The 21,682-nt window shown below is 32.4% G+C and overlaps 1 protein-coding gene across 4 annotated transcripts in view; it reads right to left on the bottom strand.

Annotated features, from left to right (window-relative positions):
* Window positions 1-204: 204 nt before the first annotated feature.
* LOC114326997 (ADAM 17-like protease) overlaps window positions 205-21,682 on the bottom strand; it is a 35,366-nt gene continuing 13,888 nt past the window's right edge. For 3 of the 4 annotated variants that reach the window (XM_028275489.2, XM_050654870.1, XM_050654869.1), the window contains exons 6-10: window positions 18,353-18,588; window positions 15,652-15,854; window positions 12,695-12,933; window positions 12,403-12,518; window positions 205-8,266 (exon numbers count right to left, since the gene is read on the bottom strand). In XM_028275489.2, the coding sequence (XP_028131290.1) occupies window positions 7,928-8,266; window positions 12,403-12,518; window positions 12,695-12,933; window positions 15,652-15,854; window positions 18,353-18,588 (1,133 nt within the window). In that variant the 3' untranslated portion in view covers window positions 205-7,927. Of the gene's footprint in view, window positions 8,267-12,402; window positions 12,519-12,694; window positions 12,934-15,651; window positions 15,855-18,352; window positions 18,589-21,682 lie in introns of those variants that run through there. The other variant, XR_003651931.2, reaches the window with a different exon arrangement.

Raw genomic sequence — 21,682 nt, 5'->3', positions numbered from 1 at the left:
ATATTTCTCCGCTATTCGCGCACGATCGTTTCTCGTATCCCCTCCAATACTTGCACACGGCGAATAGACTTTTCTGTTTAGAGCAGTCTGAATCCAAGTTTTTCCAGAGATGCTTTAAATATATCTGGTCTAGAATCTTTATAGAGATGATAAAGCTAGTATAACTCAGTGGTGGACCAGGTGCGATGAATTAAAAAATAATAATAAAAACAGAAAATATATTACATTTGGGTATAAATTGTTCATTAATGTCATGTTAAGTACTTAATTAAGTTACGTCAATGGTAAGTAATAAATGCGTTAATAAACTACACCTTATTTATTTTAAATCACCAGTCACAGCTACAAAACAGGTAATGCTGCTAAACTCCATTCGCTCAACTCAGACGCATTTTGACAGAATCAGAGTAGGAAACATACAACACAAAAGTTCCTACCTCACACTATTAGAAATAGTAGGAGTGTATTTTAAAATAAAATATAATTCATACAATTTTCAGTATATATTCAAAATATATAATTTCAGTTATTATAATTTAACATATAGTAAATAATTGTATTATTCGCGGTGTTTATATTATTAGATATTAGTATTATTGTTGTTTCGTTATTTTTTTTTTCTGTTAATATTGGCTATGAGCACGTGTGCTTGGTTGTATGGTCCTTTTCATGGTCATTTTTCAGTGCGTCACAAATAGAAAAAAAGGTAAGTCCGTGATAATACACATTTATAACATTTATTCTAACATGACATTTTAGTTAAATCTGATAGTTGTCACATTTTATTTGCAATTTTGCATAAAAACAAATCAATTATGTTTATTGCATTTATAAAATTGTATTTTCTTTGATTTGTATAGTCTTATAAATTGTACAGATTATATTCGTAGATATATTATATAATTCGTAAATAATTTTCTTTCGATTATAGCGCCATCTATCTACAACTAAAATAAATGTTATAAATGTCTGTAATCACGGACGTGACTTTTTTCTGTCACATACAATTTAAAGCGTTAGAAAGAAATCGAAAAACTGTGATGCACTGAAAGATGCCTATGAGAAAAAGAATAGTTTGTCAAAATGTAACTACATACTTAACTTCGCAAAAAAATAATTACCTACTAAAATTACTAGAAAGTTGTGTCTGAGATTAGCGAATCGACTATATTTGTAAGATGTTACTTACCGAACAATATATATGAAGGAGAAAACAAAAGAACATCTTGACATCGGCATTAAAGTGTGATAAAAAAATGGAAGTCACAAACTTATATTTTAATTTTGAAGAAAATAGGTATGAGAGTAGGGATTTTTGGAAAGAATTTGGATATTTTTGACAATTTGGAATGTCCAGTGTTTTTGCAGTGTTATGCCACTTTAAAAGGTAGAAAATACCATATCCGTAATATCTATGTAATATCGCTGCATATGAATATCACATCATACATTAAACAAATTCTGCTGTACATAAATTACATTAAATTTGGAAATTAACAAGTAATGGTAAGTCACTATGTATTTAAATAAATAAGGCATATATTGATGTGATAGGAACACACGAGAGGTATTTTTTAATAATCATCATCTGACCTGTCAAATTCCCCGATGTAACTATGGTTTGTTTTTAACCAAGAGGAGTGATTCAAATTTACCGCGCTGTATTGCTTGTTTGTAATTGGTCCAACCGCACAGTGGTTCCAAATGCTGAAAACGTGGTCATGAGGCGAAGAAAACTGTCCCTATCTAGGGATTCTCATGTTTACATTTGTGTTCTCATACTATCGTAGAGTCGTAATAGGCAGGTATAGGGATCAGACTGGATATATTGTGGCTCATAGCTCAGGAACAAGTGAGCCATGTACGAGGGTATTTTGGCCGGCAGAGAAAGTGAAAAAGAACGCGTATATTGAAAACGCTGTAAAACGTTTTGTAGTTGATCAATTTTATTTATCGCTGTAAAGCAGATTCTTCTTTTTCAAGTATGTAGTGATGTAAGATGTAAGTTAACTTAAGATTTACTAACAATAAATACCTTAAATTTGTTTATGCATAAATAGTGAAAATATACTTGAAATAATTAAACTTTTGTAAAAATACATTCAAAAAGTACAAAATTCTGCGACTAATGTTTATTAATCTTGAAGTATACAGTAAGAAGATACAGAATCACTTTGGTTTAGCTGCCTATAACTGCCTATGCATTACTGGCAGTTGTTTGAATATAAAAGTGGACGCATATTACATGATTCTGGCGATTGTTGAGTATGTATGGGCGGTTGTACATAAGTAATAGTTTCTGGATACTGTACTTCATAAACAAAATGTATTGGTAATCAGCAATTTTAAAAGACCCTTATAATATAAAATTTTAAACAAATATGCGTTTAAAATAAAATTTTCGAATTTCTTTCGGCCACATTGGATCCACAATTTTGTTTTTAAAAAAAGTAATGTTAGATTTGTAATCAGGGACCTTAAACTACCAAATTTAATAAAAAAAATTGCGTTTTGATTGATATTTTATTATTTCCGCCATGTTGGATCCGCCATTTTGTTCTTCAGAAAAAATAATGTCAAATTCGTAATCAGCGATGCCAAAAACCCTCAAAACGAAAGTAGTTCCGAAGTGTATGAACAATAAACGCTTTTAAAAGTTCATGACCACGTTTTCGGCATTTGGAACCACTGTGAACCGCAGGCAAGTTTACTCCACTGTTATAAAATTTTTACAATTGACATTTATCAAATTTTGACACTAGTGACATTTCATATGTTAATTAAGTTATATCGGCGATTTTTGTGTTTCCTGTGTTATTCCTTTAATTTTTAGATTGTTAGTCTGCTTTTATATAAAAAGCAGTTGTTTTTGGAACTCTTTAGCGACGTATTAATTTAATATAATATTTATGGATTAGTTTACCGTTGAGGGCCGACTAGATCAACCAAAAAAGAAAATGTATTTGGTTATTATTCTAGTGACTTTCTTGGGTGTGAATCTGTCTTTTTAGTTTATTCCTCCTGGTTAAAAAATAAACTATAATGTCTGAATGAACATAAAATGTAACTTTTTGGGTTTATATTAATTTGTTATATTTAATTATTATAATAAAACCAAAATTACCCATTTTTTACTTCTAAACATTGTTCTAGATAAGGGAAGAGTACTGACGACGGCTCAATGAAGTGGTATATTATTGATCCACGCCGGTCAAAATCTTTTAAAGAACTCTCTCGTGTATTCCTACCTTAAGTAGTGAATTAAAAATGCTTTTCTTGGAATGTGGAAATTTTCAATTAGGTTACTTTTAAAATGAAACAAATTTAATAATCTTAGCCTAACATGAAAATGGTAAATATGTATTATAAAATGAGTAAAGATATACTTTTTCTCATGGGCATCTTTCAGTGCGTCACAAATGATAGAAAAAAAGGAAAGTCCGTGATAATACACATTTATAACATTTATTCTAACATGACATTTTAGTTAAATCTGACAGTTGTCACATTTTATTTGCAATTTGGCATAAAAACAAATCAATTGTGTTTATACACATGTAAATTGTATATTTATAAATTGTACAGATTATATTCGTAGATATATTATATAATTCGTAAATATTTTTTTTCGATTATAGCGCCATCTGTCGACAACTAGAATAAATGTTATAAATGTCTGTAATCACGGACGTGCCTTTTTTCTGTCACATACAATTTAATACGTTAGAAAGAAATCGAAAAACTGTGACGCACTAAAAGATGCCCATGAGAAAAAGATTATTTGTCAATTTTGCGAAAAGTGCTTACTGAACGAACATTTCCTCGATATTCGATATGTCAATGTCAATGGTAACTATTTAAATTAAACACTTTTTACAACTATTACTTAACTTTAGGAAAAGTCAAACAATAAGGAATGCACGTAATTTTTTCCTTGTCATATCCTAAATTTGAAAAAATATATAGGAAATAATCAGATTTTTTTGACATGCCATTCCTATTATAGCGAGCATTTCATTGGCTAGAATTAATGACGAGTTTATATCGTCCCTACCATTTCCAACTATCGAATGTGAAAAATCGGGTTTTTCAGTTTCGATACCTTGCCCTCGCATTATACGTGATACCATCTTGTGGCAAATTCTCGTTATTGTAGCTTGATTAGGAGCGCGGGAAATATGCTGTTCAAACCATCGAATATGAACATTTTTTCATTTGGTTGACTGCAAACTGACGAGAATGGTTATATTCGATACTTTTGTTTTGTATAAATATAACTAAAGGTATGTCCGCTGAATGTACGCTGAATGTCGAATGTGTCACATTCGTTAGTTTGTGCTGTAATTTATTCAACAGTTATTAAATTATAATCTGTAAACTACTGTCGAAAATGCTAAACTGCTGAGAAGAATAAAATGTACGTGTTTACAATTTGTGCGAATTTTGTTTCAGTATCGCTTCCAAGAAATTCTTGTGAGGCAATTTATGATTTCATTTTAACGGATTTTCATTATTTGATTATACAGTTATTCGCTATTATACATTCACTACTTTGAATCATCGGACCGAAACAAATCTTTGATTAATACAAAAAGCAAAGTAACGAATGTGATTTTTTGGAAAGAAAAAAATGATAAGCAGTTAAAATTTGTTATCAATCTAACAAGGATTAAACATTACATACAAAAAATATAAAAATTTTCCCATTTGTCAATGCGCTGATTTAGGGGTCTCTAAAAAAGAGTTATTTTGCTCTCCTGAAAAGTATCACTTTTCACATTCGACAGTTGGAAATGGCAGGGACGATATGAAGTCATTATTATATTTGGTGAGATTGTAAATGGTAACTGACCTATCATTGTTTTGTCGATTAGGTTCGTAATAGTTTTGTTGTATGGTAGGTTTAGTTGGGCGTTAATTTTAAGAAATGTTGCCGGCTAAATTGGCGCAGCTCTCAAGGCCATAAAACAAGAAGAAAAAAATAAACGAATAAAAATCTTACATAACCTATAGGACAACATAACTTTGACACTTATATTGCAGATAGTTATCTTTGTTTCACACTCTTAAAGACAAAAAGAAACAATGTAGCCTGTAGTTGCTGTGATAAATACATATATAGTCGGTTCGCTAAACTCAGACACTATTGACTAGTGATTTTAGTAAGTAATTTTGACAATTTGGTTAAATTGGCAAAAAAAAATAACTACTAAATATTTAGAAATTTTGCAAATTTTGGCAAAATTTGCCAAAAACAAAAAAATTACCTACTAAAATCACTAGCCAGTTGTGTCTGAGTTGAGCGAACCGACTATACATATGTTTTTTATTTGGCAACAGCGATTTCCTGTTAAACTTGATGGTAGCGAAAAAACTAATATATGAGGAAAAATTTATTGAATTTGTTGATGATGTCATTAAATCTATGACGTGCATGCATGCCTAATTGTTTGACTTTTAGTTTATTAAAAAAACAATAACGTTTCACGTTTATAAAAGAAAGTAACATTAAGTAACATTTTTGTTTAAATCGTCAGTTGACTAGAGTATGTTAATTACTTATAAGTACGTTAAGTATAACGTAGAGCATTCATTACATCAATAATATATTTTTACACGACGAATGACTATTATAGTATTTTTACTACAAAAGCGATATTACGTAGGTCAAAATTTTTGACATAAGAGAACTGTCAAAACATTAGAATGTGACTTTTCATTATTGCCATGTTTATTATAAACATGGCAATAACGAAAAGTCACATTCTAATGTTTTGACAGTTCTCTTACGTCAAAAATTTTGACCTAAGTAATATCGCTTTTGTAGTAAAAATACTATACGTGCATATCTCTCTATGGCAAATAATTTTTAAACATTTTACACTGTTTCGAAACTTATATCAGATGTATTTCAGCAATAAACTATCACCAACTATCAGAAGGGCCAAAGTTACTGTTAGCATTTGCAGATGATATCAATAGGAAACACCAGATTAAGGATGAAGGGGACTTTCGTAAGGCTCGAGAAGAAAGCAAAGAAGATGGGGATCCTAATCAATGAAAACATAACTAAATACATATTGTGACATGATTATGTCACCCGACTGTTTTCAGCTCCCGGTCTAACAGACGCCGAAGATGTTTACCAAGTAACCTTTTTTATACAATGATTTATGAGGGACCCTAATTTAAAAAAAGATCTCGATCGAGTTGTCTACATACCTTTTTCTAATAATTGTTCTTTTGTTATTGAACTAGTAAAGTCGATTTTACGTGCTTTAAGTTATTATGTAAATACTCGTTTATTCTGGATAATTCTTTTGTGTTCGAGATTATTAAGCATTGTATAAATAAGAGGGATTTTGAAATTAGCAAGGAGTTGTGAATTTGAAACCGTCAGTGTACTTTGATATGTAACGGGCGCGTTATATTTTTTTGTAATTAGATAAATTAGTAGATTTGGTGTAATAAATAAATTATATATCGGAGTTTGTAAAATAAAGTATATAAATTCCGTGTTTTTCATTTGTTTAGAAGTACGTTATTAAAAATAAATAAAGTCAACTAAAACTAAACATTAGTGCCTAAAAGATCATAGAAAAGTCAGTTTTGTAACAATATAATTGTATATGAGCCGCAATAACTGAAACAAGAATCGGACAGAACATTACCATCGATAACTTTAATTTTGAGCGCGTCAGAAAATTTAAGTATCTTATAACAATAACTGAAGACCATAACGGATCACAAGAAACAAACAGAAGGTTACAAGCCGGCAACATATGTCTTTATGCCCTTCAAAACCATATAAAATCCTAACAACTAACAAGATATACAAAGATACAACTAAAAAAAAAACAGTCATACGACCCGTAGTCATGTATGGTAACGAAACGTGGACGGTAACAAAGACAAACGAAGAGCGACTACGTGTTTGGGAAAGAAAAGTCCTAAGAAAGATCTTTGGGTCTGTGTTTGATGAAGCAGCAGGACAATATAGGATAAGAACTAACAAAGAGCTCGAAGAACTATATCCAGACGCTAACATAATAAAAGAAATAAAATCCAGAAGACTCCAATGGGCAGGCCATCTCAGAAGAGCCAGAAGATGTTCAGACGAAAGAATAGTAAGGCTCGTATGGGAAGAACTCCCAACTGGAAGACGACCTCGTCTCCGCTGGCGAGATAATATAGCAGGAGACTTTAAAGCTATGGGCGCGTGGAGGTGTACAGGATTTATATTAGCATTCAAAAAATAAGAGTAATCCATATCGATTTAATTTTTAAAAGTCTCAAACAAATATTATTTACATGCATTGTTTTGATTTCGTAAATTAGGTGACATTGCTTCTGCAATGTAGGCCACTTGTTTCGAAAAACAACGGAGTCAGCAATTATGTACTGTTTCACGGCCACAACGTTGTCGTCAATAATAACAGACAATTGGGATTTATTTATAGATACGTAGAAAGTAAAGAAAGAGATCATTCATTATTCATCATTCATTATTTAGACATCAATGTAGTTAGAATATAGATTTTGTCCACCAACTCGTTACTAGCGTATATAGTGATTAAATAAACATATGAGTACTTAGTGTATTCCTGATATCCAACCCCTAGCAGAGGGACGTTCATTCCCCTTACAACAAACTATTTTATTATAGAGGATTGGATGGAGATTGCTCAAGACAGAGGGGAATGGATATGCCACGGAGTAAGTAAGTAACGGTATTAAACAAATGAAGAAGAAGAACAACGGAACCTTACATTCTGGATCAGACAACCAAAAAGTCTAGTCATGGCATAAAATACATCGTTCGCAAATAAAACAGACAGAAACACTTTAAAATCATTGAAAGCTCTATCGAGTTTTAAACAGTAAATAATTTTCCCTGCAATAAATAAAATTTCCTAGACTAGCAACCTTATTCAGTACCCATCGGTTCTCGGGATCGATTAGTCTGTACTTGCTGAACGTTTCTAGATCTAGGCATATTCAAACGTATCACTTTCTTTGTACCATCAGAGCTATGTACGAGATTCCTGTCGTGCCTCCACTCCCATCTGTTGAACTCTTCTCTCCGACGCTTCCTGTCGAAGTAACTGATGACGCAACTAGCAGGAATCCACAACAAAGCGGTTACTAGTACGACCGTGCCGACTATATTGTCCCTTAAAAATAGTAGGACTTTGTTGATGTTGATGTCTTCTATTATGTCCCAGAAGCGCTCGACTACGTCTTGAACTGTCTTTTCGCAGTGGCCCTACAAGAAAGATGTATTGTCAATAAAAAATTATCAATAATAAATCACTTAAAATGTTAATAGAAAAATTACAAAATCCACAAAGAAAAAGAAATGTTTTTCCTGTAGTTGGCTGTATACCATCAATCACAAAATTGGAAAAACATCCTTTGTAAAAGGTATAAAATTTTTTATTAAAAATCCCTTTAAAGGGCTACATCACAACAAAACGTTTTCGATTTTTTATAAAATCATCATCAGTGTTAAGATCTAAAAATAAGTACATATAACCGAATTAATAAACGCAAAGTTGGTATTTAAATTTTGATTAGAGTTACAATAGCAAGTTGGTTATACAAACTTGATGCTAGCTGAGCCACAAAAGAAAAATATTAGGGTAAACACCCTTTAAATATCACATTGATGCGTTATAAGTGCATTCTTTGAAAAATTGCCTTGTGATGGTTACATGGCAACTGGGATAATGCCCTAAGGTAATGTATATCCCAACACGTGGGATCCAAAATTTACTTGTTTACATATCGATGACTTAATGGCAAATTAATGCAAAATGAAATGAGTGATGTTTCTGAAAGGTGTCAAAGGACAGACCGACAACGTGACGTATAAGTTACCCTGTATTACCACAGCCAGCTAATTGTAATAAAAGATTTTTTTAAAAATTTTCAACAGTAATAACAAACATAAACAAAGTTGTGGCTATAATTACATTTGAGTACTTTGATTATGAAAGATGTAGGTAGAGTATAAAATGATTTTTATAATGCAAATAGAGAATTAGCCAGAATGTATGCAGCCATCTATACATAATTCAAATGTAGTCGAATAAATTAGCGAATACTGGATCCATTTATGTTAAAGAACATCTGGGACCAAATAATTAAGTGTAAAATATTTTTGCTAAGATGTTTTAATTTATATGAAAAGGTTGATGATTGTGGTTTTTATTCAAAATTGGAGTGAGTCCAACACTATTTGATATCAGACTTCCATATATTACAGACTCAACAACCCCCCTTTTTAATCCTTAGTAAATTAAATTTTCATCAACACAGTTGGACTCACTCCAATTTTGAATAAAAACCACAATCATCAACCTATTGATATAAATTAAAACATCTTAGCAAAAATATTTTACACTTAATTATTTGGTCCCAGATGTTCTTTAACATAAATGGATCCAGTATTCGCTAATTTATTCGACTACATTTGAATTATGTATAGATGGCTGCATACATTCTGGCTAATTCTCTATTTGCATTATAAAAATCATTTTATACTCTACCTACATCTTTCATAATCAAAGTACTCAAATGTAATTATAGCCACAATTTTGTTGATGTTTGTTATTACCATTGAAAATTAAAAAAAAATCTTTTATTACAATTAGCTGGCTGTGGTAATACAGGGTAACTTATACGTCACGTTGTCGGTCTGTCCTTTGACACCTTTCAGAAACATCACTCATTTCATTTTGCATTCATTTGCCATTAAGTCATCGGTATGTAAACAAGTAAATTTTGGATCCCACGTGTTGGGATATACATTACCTTAGGGCATTATCCCAGTTGCCATGTAACCATCACAAGGCAATTTTTCAAAGTATGCACTTATAACGCATCAATGTGATATTTAAAGAGTGTTTACCCTAATATTTTTCTTTTGTGGCTCAGCTAGCATCAAGTTTGTAAGTATAACCAACTTGCTATTATAACCCTAGTCAAAATTTAAATACCAACTTTGCATTTATTAATTCGGTTATACTTATTTTTAGATCTTAACACTGATGATGATTTTATAAAAAATCGAAAACGTTTTGTTGTGATGTAGCCCTTTAAAGGGATTTTTAATAAAAAATTTTATATCTTTTACAAAGGATTTTTTCCAATTTTACAAAAATTACACTTTTATAAAAAAAGAACTTTTTTATAATAAAACGTTTTTATTATTTATAGGAGAATATAAAATAATTTGACGATATAAAATGCTTAAAATTCCAAAAATTACACTATAATAAAGAAGTACTTTTTATAATAACACGGTTTTGTTATACAGAGCGTTATTTTGTTGTACAAAAGTTGTACCACTTGCCAGCATACAGTCATGATGTGAACAAGTCAAATTCGAGCTCAATGGTACCTAGAGCATGAAACATTGGATATTTTAAACATCCATGTTTAAATTCACATCTTATTTCTATGTTCCTATGACGGATTAATTGTAAAGGGTTTTTACTAGCACTTGCTACCATACAGTCATGATATGAACAAGTCAAATTCGAGCTCAATGGTACCTAGAGCATGAAACATTGGATATTTTAAACATCCAAGTTTAAATTCACATCTTATTTATATGTTCCTATGCCAGATTAATTGTAAAGGGTTTTTACCCAAATATTTTTTACTTTGGTTAGCATGTTAGATTCAAGAAAACACCGATGATGATCGATCAACCAATTGAAAACTAGTTCTGTACTGTGATGTGGCCCTGTATAGGGATTTTAACAAATATACCTTTTATAAAGGATTTTATGTTTTTGAAGTTATACTTCTTTACCGGCGATATGAGGGTGAATTTTTATATGTTAAAACCTATGATCCCGGCGCATGCGCATTATAACTTTGTTCTGATTGGATGTTCAAATGACATGTCAAAAATTATTCAATATGGCGGCTGTGGTACAGCTGTAGTTTGATTATTTATGGTTGTTGCGTTTTAAAATTTGTGTGAAAAGAAACAACAAACAAAAGTTAGTTAATAGTTATACTGCCTTTTTAAATAGTTTTCATATACCTATATTTTTGGACTTTTGGACTATTTTGGACAAGGAAAACTCATTCTAATTTGGTAAGTAGTTTTTATTATAATCATATTGTAATTATACATTTGGATTAGGTTGAAATACAGTAGAGCGTCGATTATCCGAACTAATTGGGGGACATAGGTGTTCGGAAAACCAATTTGTTCGGATAATCGAACTGCAATATATTGATACATATTTATAGTCATACATATTTATCCACAAGTGAATAAAAGCCATATTTATATACCTACATATTTATTTATATCTTGATAATGACAACTAGCAACTAAACAAAAAAGTGCAGTCTTCGCAACAACATAATTATTTTTGGATACAATATTGAAGAAAATTGAAGATATGTATTTTAAGCGTCAATTACTAACGCTTGCTCGGTATTCGAGTGCGGGACGCGGGAGTCGATAGTTCGAATAAGCGGTCGTTCGGTTGATCGACGTTCGGATAATCGACGCTCTACTGTACATTTATTTTCTCAAGAATGGGGATTTTAGAGAGAAATCCCAAATTAGGTCCGATTTTTATTTTTAAATTATGATTTTTTGGCGTAGATTTATTTATCTAGTAGGTATGTAATGCTTTGATTTACATACTTAATTTGATTACCAACAAAAGTTCTACCAATCTTCATCTAATATATTGTTTTCTTACTGTTTTGTTATATTTTAATATTTTCTTCCACAAAATTTAAACTACATAATTTAATTATATTCAAAACAACTGTCAAACAGTAAAACGTTCAGTTACCCTATTTTTCCACATGACAAATAATGTGGAATTGGACGAGTGAGTCTAGGCTTCGATTACGAATCAAAGCGCCCCGAAATTCACCGGTTCGATTCCCGATGCAAGTTCTTATTTTTTTATTTTTTTTATGCATTTTATGATTGTAAGTATATTTGTTATATAATTTTTTTTTCAGAAAATGCGTATTTAAAATTTTTGCCAACTCATTTTTTCTTTGTGGCATTTTTCAATGTGCTTGTGTGCGTTTTATTCTTTTATTTTTTTAAATTTTTTGTATTGTCTTAAAAATCACATAATATGTAGTAGAAGTATAACTTCTTACGTGCGTACAAAGTACACACACATTCTTTTTTTTTTTATAGAATTATGTACGACAGAAAATCAAAAACAACTTATGTACAACTACTAAAAAGTCAAGAACTGGAAGAAAAAACAGAAAACGGACCAAATAGTAAAGGCTGCTGAAGAACCTTAGCTTTATGCAGAATTTATAATATAGAATACTGGGAATAGGATCTTAATTTTAGATTAACTAACAACCCAATTTAATATGTCCAATTCATATACTTACATTATTGCAGAATCCTTGAATGCATGGAGTTCCATCAGCTAAAATATCAGCTGAATCAACTGGCGAGCATGTCTCATTAATGCTCGATCTACAACATCTTTTACAGGCGTTTTCAACTACAAAATATTAGTATGTACATTATTAATATTATATTCTGTCTTCTTGAGGTTGATAGCACAGCACCTCATTATAAACTGCGCCTATGGTTTATGGAGTATAATGATATAGTTAGAGAATTTGTGCTATCATTATCAAGAGGATAGAGATAATCACATTTGATTGAAGTACTTACTGACGTCACACATGCAACTTTGCATGCCCTGAGTTTCGCAGAAGGGTATGCACTTGCCATTTCTACATTTACCCCTCTCTTGACAATCCGTTCCGTCTGCCATGGGCGGACTTTTGGGGCATTCCGCCTGTTGTCCGGTGCATCTCGACTCCTGTTCACACGTAGCGTACTGCGCATCTCTGCATTTGACACCATTGCGCATGAATTGGCAGTTCTGACAGCACGGTGAATTTTTATCGCTGAAAAATAAAAAAAAAAACCATATTGGTATAAGTATTAATATATGAATTAAATAATACAGCCGTATGAATACTATATTATCTAACAGTGATACTCAACATGCGACCCTCTAAAGTTTTTTATGCGGCCCGAAGGCTAACTAAAGGGCCCTGTGGTCAAATTATTTGTCAAATTTCACCTGTTTTTCAAATTATTTGATAGTGTGCCGATGTGTTTGGGCGTGAGGCAGACAATATAATGACTTTGATTTGAAATTATATTAAAATTTTTAATAACTCTGATTAAAAAGCAAGGTATTATTAACTTTTAATAATAAATTATTACAGTTAATGAACATATACTCATTTTAAAAATAATCAGTACTTATTTACTACATTGCAACGACTGATTTAGTAATCACAAGAAAAAATTAGGTCCGGATTAACAAAAATTTTTTTTAAATAATTGTGATCTTGAAACAACACCCTGTATATTAAAATTTTCAAAATTCGTCTGCACATTTGAAAAGAGCACAAAAAGCTAAGTTTAATTGCTCGCTTCAATTTTTTGCGCAGATAATTTAATGACATTAATTTTGAAATTATATCGAAATTTTTCTTTTGAACGTTCCGGTTCTTAAAAATTTCGACATAATCAGTCGTGTGATGAATTATCGAAGTTATTTTTAACGTTTGCGTTAAAGTTAACATAACTATAAAATATAACTATCTCCATAACTATAAAACGAAAACTCGGTGTGATGGATCATCCACCGTTATGAGATGAGTTATTTCTCAGACGTTATCGGGCGGAAGAAAATATTAAGTTGTCTAAAAAGAGAACCTTATGTAGAATGTCAAATGTCAAGAGCGTTAAAGATGAGGTTGATCAACTGCTTAATATTCCCAATACTGACTTACGGATGTGAATCTTGGACCCTGAGAAATTCGGAAAGAAGAAAGATAGACGCCACTGAAATGTTCTGTTGGAGACGAATGCTACGAATTCCTTGGACCGACCATAGAACAAATAATTCGATTTTAAGAGAGCTAAAAGTTAGCCAACGGCTCTCCAGTAAAGTCCATCTCCAACAATTAAAATACTTTGGACATGTTATGAGAGCCAACACAGAAAACATGGAAAGACTCATTATACAAGGAAAGGTGGAAGGCCGAAGATCACGAGGAAGATCCCCAACAAGATGGATCGATCAGATTACAGGAATATGCAAAAGACCTATGCATGAATTAAAAGAAATGACCAGAGACAGAGATCTTTGGAGACGGACAATACACGACATCACGTCGACCACTACACTCCCTCCGGGGGGTCAGGATTGAAGAGAGATATAGAATCAGTACAAGTTGGAGCGAGAAAGAGAATCACGAGAAGTTGGTATACCTACCTACCGGCTACCGATGACTGAACAGCTGTTCGCTGTTCGATGTGGTTCGGTGGTGAATCGTAAAAGCAGATACTTATACTAAATTTACAATCAAGATGCAATAGAAATAAATAAACCAAGACACGTTAAATGCTACTAGGAGTACTCGCGGATCATAATTTACAATGTATAATCTTTGGAAATCATGATTTGGGATTTACAATGTATATTGGTACATTGTAAATTACGATTTGGGAGTGCTTCTAGTAGCATTTAACGTGTCTTGGTTTGTTTATTTCTACTGCATCTTGATTGTGAATTTAGTATAAAACGCTTGGATTTGGATGTTTATAAATAAAAATTTCAATTTGTATCTCTCGATTTGATTTTTGTATAACTTTTACACTTCTAGTTTTAAATTATTAGCTTCCTTTTTCATTTTTATTATTGTTTTAATTTTATTACCTACGTGTTTTTAATTGTTATCTTAGGTCTATGTTTTTGATAATTTTGTGCTGCTTTATATTTGATCTTAAGTTTGATTTATTAAAAATAAAATGCCGCACAAGGTCCTGGGACAACCTGAAGCAGCGTTCTACGTTAAATATTCACTTGATTTCTATCTAAAAACAAATCAAAACATAAACCTAACCTTACAATCCTTAACATAACTACAGAGTTATCTCATAACTTGAGGTTTAACGTCGCGTTATAAAGTGACAGTTGATATACCAGATAACTCAAGAACTGTCAAGAAATAACGCAAGTAGTTAAGTTAAGTATGCTACATCACACCAATTCGATGATTATAACATAACTACAGGATAACTTTACGTTAACGATAACTTCGGTCATCCATCACAGGGCTGAATTTCAAAATTAAAATCATTGAATTGTCTGCGCAAAAAATGGAAGCTACATTAAAGCTCTTTTCAAATGTGCAAACTGGTTTTGAACATTTCAATGTACAGGATGTTGATTCAAGGTCACAATGGATTTAAAATTTTGTTTACACCGGACCTGGATTTTTCTTGTGATTAGTAGTTGGGTGATTTGGGTTCTAAATGTGACATATGTGTACCAAATATCAAAAAAATATACAAGGTGGTTCTAAAGATATGGGCAAAATCGATAAAACACCCTGTAACTCGGTTATAAAGTCGGTGGAGCAATAAATTTAGTATGTCTAGAACCGCCTCATTTACCTCTATTTACCATTCAAGTATTTCAGTTTCCCAATGAAACACCCTGTATACTACTTCATCTTGATTGCGGCCCGCAAGCTGTGGCAATAGCTATATAGCAAAAAAGTTGAGTATCGCTGTAAGAATCTAACAGATAAAAAATTGATTACCTGCACATAGCCTTTGATCTTAGTTTACAATCCTTATCACAGCACGCGTCATTATCTTCGGTTCCTAATAGACCGGCATCGCATTCTTCATCTCCTTCAACTCTTAGATTACCACAGAAACTTTCTTCGGGTTCTGAGAAGCACTTGCCAGACTTAGCCTGCAGAACCTTTCTGATAGATCTTAAACTACATGGGGAAAATTTCTAAAATAAAATCACCAATTAGAAAAAGTGTAATGAGACGAACTAGTCTTCGGATATAATGTGACCGATAATCTTCAGGAGTACATTGAATCTGATCTGAAAAGTTAGTGTTGTTCTGAAGCTATTTTCTTGTGGCATTTTTGTAATTAACTATTTTCAAAGGGAAATAAGCCACAATTTTACTAAAAAATTATTTTATTAACGTTTCGACGTCCAAATCGGATGCCGCTGTCAAAATACAAAAAATATTAATAAATTAAACAAAAATGTTGTTGCTTAGTAAAAAATTCTTCTAATAATTTATTAAATCTGACTCATTTATATCGGCAATTCAGACATAATTATTATACATTTTAAAGTAGAAGGCTTTCCGCCACAAAAAAAATCATAGCATGTGATCTGTCTTTAAAAAGACAACCACATGCAACGGTGACAGTAAAATTCTCGCGTTAGAGATTCCATAGTAAATCACGAGGGAAAACCAGGAAAAAACCTCGTAATACTATCCCGACATCGTACGTATGTATTAGGTCTTACTTTAGTTTACTCTCAAAACTAATACCAAATGCTGACCTTATTATGTACATATTATGTTATTTTAAATTATAAATAATATCAATAATACATAGATATATAAATAATACTAAAATATAAAATGTACTAACTCGATATGTTATTGACTTACTAATCGTGGTATTTTCTTTCTATTGACTTCCTCTTTTAGTATGGGTAACCACATCCTACTGCATTCTACCGAGGAATTTGCGACACAATTGGTTTCATTTAGCATAATTAGAGCCGCTTCTTTGATTTTTCGCTTTTTACTATCTGTTTCTTTCAGGACTATACTTGAATCTCTCGACTCTATGTTCATTATCCCATGCGTGTTGACATATTTGAGTTCTATCAAATTCTCTATTTTTAATATAAGACTGATGTTCACTTATTCTAACGTTTAATGGTCTTGATGTTTCACCTAAATAAAATTGTTCGCATTCACAAGGTATTTTATAAATACAATTCTTTGTTCTTTCTTGTTCACTGTTAGCTTTAGTTTTAGATAGAATAGATCTCAATGTGTTTGTTGTTTTGAATGTTGAAATGTTGAATTTATTTTATATTGTTTTAAGTTTCTCGGATAGTCCTTTTATATATGGTATTGATATTTTCCTCTATTATTTCTTGTGAATGTTATAGGATCCCGTTCTAAGTTGTTCTGTTCCATTCGATCCAATCTTGACAATTCCTTATTTGTAAACGATAAAGGATAATCATTTTTAATAAAACATATGTTAACAATTGTTTTTCTTCTAAGAATGAATTTTCGTTAGAACAAGTAATTTTGGCTCTATCATATAAGGGTTTAATGATTCCCTTTTTAACGTTGATGTTGTGATTTGATTTGTAATTGAGATATCTGTTGGTGTGTGTTGGTTTTCTATACACTTGGGTCTCATATCCAGTATCCTTCTTTGAGACTAAAACATCGAGGAAAGGCAGGGTGTTATTATATTCCTTTTCCATTGTAAATTGTATTGTCTCTTCTTGATCGTTTATAATATTTAGGAATGTATCCAAAAATTCTGATCTATGAGGCCATATTGAAAACACATCATCTACATATCTCCACCATACCACACCATACTGTGGGTTTTAAATTTTGTTTAGAAATGATATTAGTTTCGAAATCCTCCATAAATATATTAGCCAATAATGGAGATAAAGAAAAGCCCATTGCTAGACCAAAATTTTGTTTATAGAATTCATTATTTAGTTGAAAATAGGTATTATTAGTACATAATTTCAATAATTCCATTAAAGCTGATATATTAAGTATTGTCCTAGTTGTCAATGTATTATCATTCTCTAATTTCGTTTTGATTATGTTTAAAGTTTTAGCTAATGGCACATTAACTTACTAAAATATTATTTGGATTAAATTCAATATTTGATAATTTGTTTAAAAAATTGTATGTATTTTTTATATTTTTTTTTCAAATTTTGTATTTGAAAAGTTAGTATAAAAGTTAGCATAACTACAATAATACCGCTACAACCTACAACAGAAAACATAATTAAGGGATTCCTTTCGGTGGTAGATATGGAGAGATCGCAGCGTTTTATTTTACTCTTTATATTTTAACTGCATCTTAAAAGCATCCGATTGGAATAAACAAATTCGAATCATTTATTTGCATTGCAAACTGTCGCTCAGAGAGTTAAAAGTGGTTGTTTTGTCGGATGCCTCCTGCTCGAAGTCATGAGAACGGGGAGTTTTGTTTCACCGGCGAAAAATCATCCATGCGTGAGAAATAAAATTCATTCCCGATGGAAGAAAAAGCCAGGGGTCTGACATTATTCGCCAAATACTGGGATTTGTACTCTGAGCAACGCGCTCTAGTTCATTTTCTGTACCTCAAACAGTATCCGTCGTTTGTTGTGTTACAAGATAGATGCTGAAAAAAGAAGAAGAATATATATTTAGATTTTATACTTACTTTATTATTTACATCGTATCCGCTAACACTATAAGTATACATAAGATAGGAGCCCCCTTGACTAGCACTCGGAGAACATTCTGGGATATCGGGGTCGTGTTCTGATCCCCAGTTATGCCCAAATTCGTGGGCAGTTACCAAATCAGCTTCTCTGGTAATAACTCTTTGACCGTAGTGATTTCTACTGGAGCTAAGACCAGAGTTTAAGTACAACGTGTAGCCGTTTTTAAAGTACTCTAAAAATGGTAGGGGTATATTATTATTTATACTAGTTTTACGACTAAATAAGCACATAAAACTTAACTATATAACAAAATGAAAAGTTAGGTGAGTGCGCTAAAACGTAAATGCAAATTATAATGTTAAATCAAAAGCTCTAAAAGTGCCAATACAAGCTTGTGTAAGACGTGTATCTTCATCATAATTGCCTCGACAATATTTTGTGAATTTTCGTCTGGCCGCAAAGAAATCGTCACTCCCTATCAACTTTCTTCCCCCTCCTGATTCATAAAATCTAAGAGTCTTCTTCCACATCAATTCATCTTCTATGCGGTCATCCTCTAATTATTCTGCCCTCTGGGTTTGAGAATCTCTTCGTGTACTCATTATCTGACATCCTAGCAATGTGTCCAGCCCATCTTAATCTTTGCATCTTAATAAATTTCATAATATCTGGATCTGTGTATATCTTGCATAATTCAAAGTTATATCTTCGACGCTATAGACTATTTTAATTTCAGCCCCAAAAATCTTTCGAAGTATTTTTCTCTCAAAGATACTAAGTAGTCTCTCGTCGTTTGGGGTCCATGTTTCGCCTCATACATCAAAATCTGTCTGCTTGGTCTAATGGTATATCAGGATTACCCTCCCTCAAGCTTCTCTTTAAAATGTTTTTTCCGTCTTTTTAGACTTTCTTGCTTTTCTGTTATATCTCTCTCTATTTTTGTTGGTTCTGTGCCACTATTTCCCATTGTCTCACTCCCACTTTCTCCAGATCTTCTCTGACCGCATCTTTCCACCTCTGTCTATAGTCTAAGAGCTAGTGAACCCTACGACTAACGGTCGTCCTGTAAGGCTAGAAATTTGTCTAGTGATAATTCATAGCACACCAAGGCTAAAAACCATGACCTGGCAGGCATCAGCCGTGCACGTGTATCTACCAGGTGAATCGAAAAGTGCAAATTTAGGGGATAAAATAAACTTTCTCCTGTAAAGTTTAAATTTAAGTATGTGTTTGAGTAAGTCATTTAGAAGAAATGTGTACAATGGCAGGCGATTCTGAAGAGCATAAGACCTTGCCAGGCGAGGGGAAAGATTATGGGTTTAAGGGCTTAAGTTAATAGTTTTTGTTATATAAGCGATTAAAAATTTTGAAAATTGCGAAATCGGCCATTTTTAACCCTAAATCGGACATTTAACTAAAAATTTCAATGTTGCCAAGGTAGGTAGATATTCTTTAAACATTGATTGATGAAATCCCGAAGAGTTTTTTGCAATACAATATCGAAAACCCCTTTGTTTTTTAATTGCTAATCAAGCGGGAGCGACACTGTAGTATAAGTGAGGACGTTTGAGTTTGCATAAATTCATTATCTCGAGAAAGGGCAAATTTAAAGAGAAATCCTCAGACAGGTCGATTTTTATTCTTAAATTAGGACTTTTTGGCATATATATAATACTAGTGACGTCATCCGCCTAGGCGTGATGACGTAATCGATGATTTTTTAAAATGAGAGTAGGGGTTGTTTGATAGTTCATTTGAAAGGTTATTTAATTTTCTATTCAGTAATATAGACATTAACATAATTATTTATACAGGGTGTACAAAATTTTTTTTTATTAAATTAATTTAGACAAAAGGAAGAAAAAAATTGTGTGTACACCCTGTATAAATAATTATGTTAAGGTTTATATTACTGAATAGAGAATTAAATAAGCTTTCAAATGAGCAATCACACAACCCCTACTCTCATTTAAAAAAATCATCGATTACGTCATCACGCCCAGATGGATACTAGTATGACTAGATGGACGTCACTAGTATTATATATATGCCAAAAAGTCCTAATTTAAAAATAAAAATCGACCTCTCTGAGGATTTCTCTTCAAATTAGCCCATTCTCGAGATAAAGAATTTATGCAAACTCAAACGTCCTCATTTATACTAGTGACGCGCCCGCTTGATTAGCAATTAAAAAACAAAGGGGTTTTCGATATTGTATTGCAAAAAACTCTTCGGGATTTCATCAATCAATGTTTAAAGAATATCTACCTACCTTGGCAACATTGAAATTTTTAGTTAAATGTCCGATTTAGGGTTAAAAATGGCCGATTTCGTAATTTTCAAAATTTTTAATCGCTTATATAACAAAAACTATTAACCTAAAAAAAAATCACTTAAAACCTTTTCTGTTTGGAATGTTTCAAAAAACCTAAAAAAACTTTGTTCGGCGCAAAAAAAATAATTTTAGGAAAAACCCCTAATCTTTCCCCTCACCTGGCAAGGTCTTATGCTCTTCAGAATCGCGTGTCATTGTACACATTTCTTCTAAATGACTTACTCAAACACATACTTAAATTTAAACTTTACAGGAGAAAGTTTATTTTACCCCCTAAATTTGCACTTTTCGATTCACCTGGTAGATACACGTGCACGGCTGATGTCTGCCAGGTCATGGTTTTTAGCCTTGGTGTGCTATGAATTATCACTAGACAAATTTCTAGCCTTACAGGACGACCGTTAGTCGGAGGGTTCACTAGCTCTTACACTACTAGGTCGTCCTACAGACCTTCTCCCATCTGGTTTTCCCAAAATACATTGTTTATAAGGCGATTGTCGTTACTGCGTATCACGTGCCCTGCCCATCTTAGTCTATTGGCCTTTATATATCTGACTAGGTTTTCCTTTTCGAAGAGACACTAACTCGTTATTGTATCTGCGCCTCCATTCGTTTGTCACGCTGTCTCTGCAAGGGCCAAATATATGACTCAAAGAATTTTACATTTCCACCAGCAATATATTTATTTCTCTTTTTGTTAGCGTCCATGTTTCGCTTCCATACGCGATTGCTGATAGTATTATGGTCATATATATCTGGATTTTTGCACCTTGTGAGAGAAGTCTTGACTTCATTAGATGTTGCATTCATAGGCGTAACCAGGATGATCCTAAGGGGGGGGGGTTACAACTACCTGAAAGGGGGGGGTTACAACTACTGGAAGGTCTCTGAGGGCTATGGTGTTAAGCGTATAGAGCTCAAAGTACATCCCAATGGGGGGGAGGGTTACAACCCCCAAAACCCCCCCCTGGTTACGCCTATGGTTGCATTG

The sequence above is a fragment of the Diabrotica virgifera genome, chromosome 6, assembly GCF_917563875.1.
Source record: "Diabrotica virgifera virgifera chromosome 6, PGI_DIABVI_V3a".
In the NCBI taxonomy this organism is placed as follows: Eukaryota; Metazoa; Arthropoda; class Insecta; order Coleoptera; family Chrysomelidae; genus Diabrotica; species Diabrotica virgifera.
The sequence above is the reverse complement of the archived record's forward strand: the minus strand, read 5'-3'. Positions and strand labels throughout refer to the sequence as shown.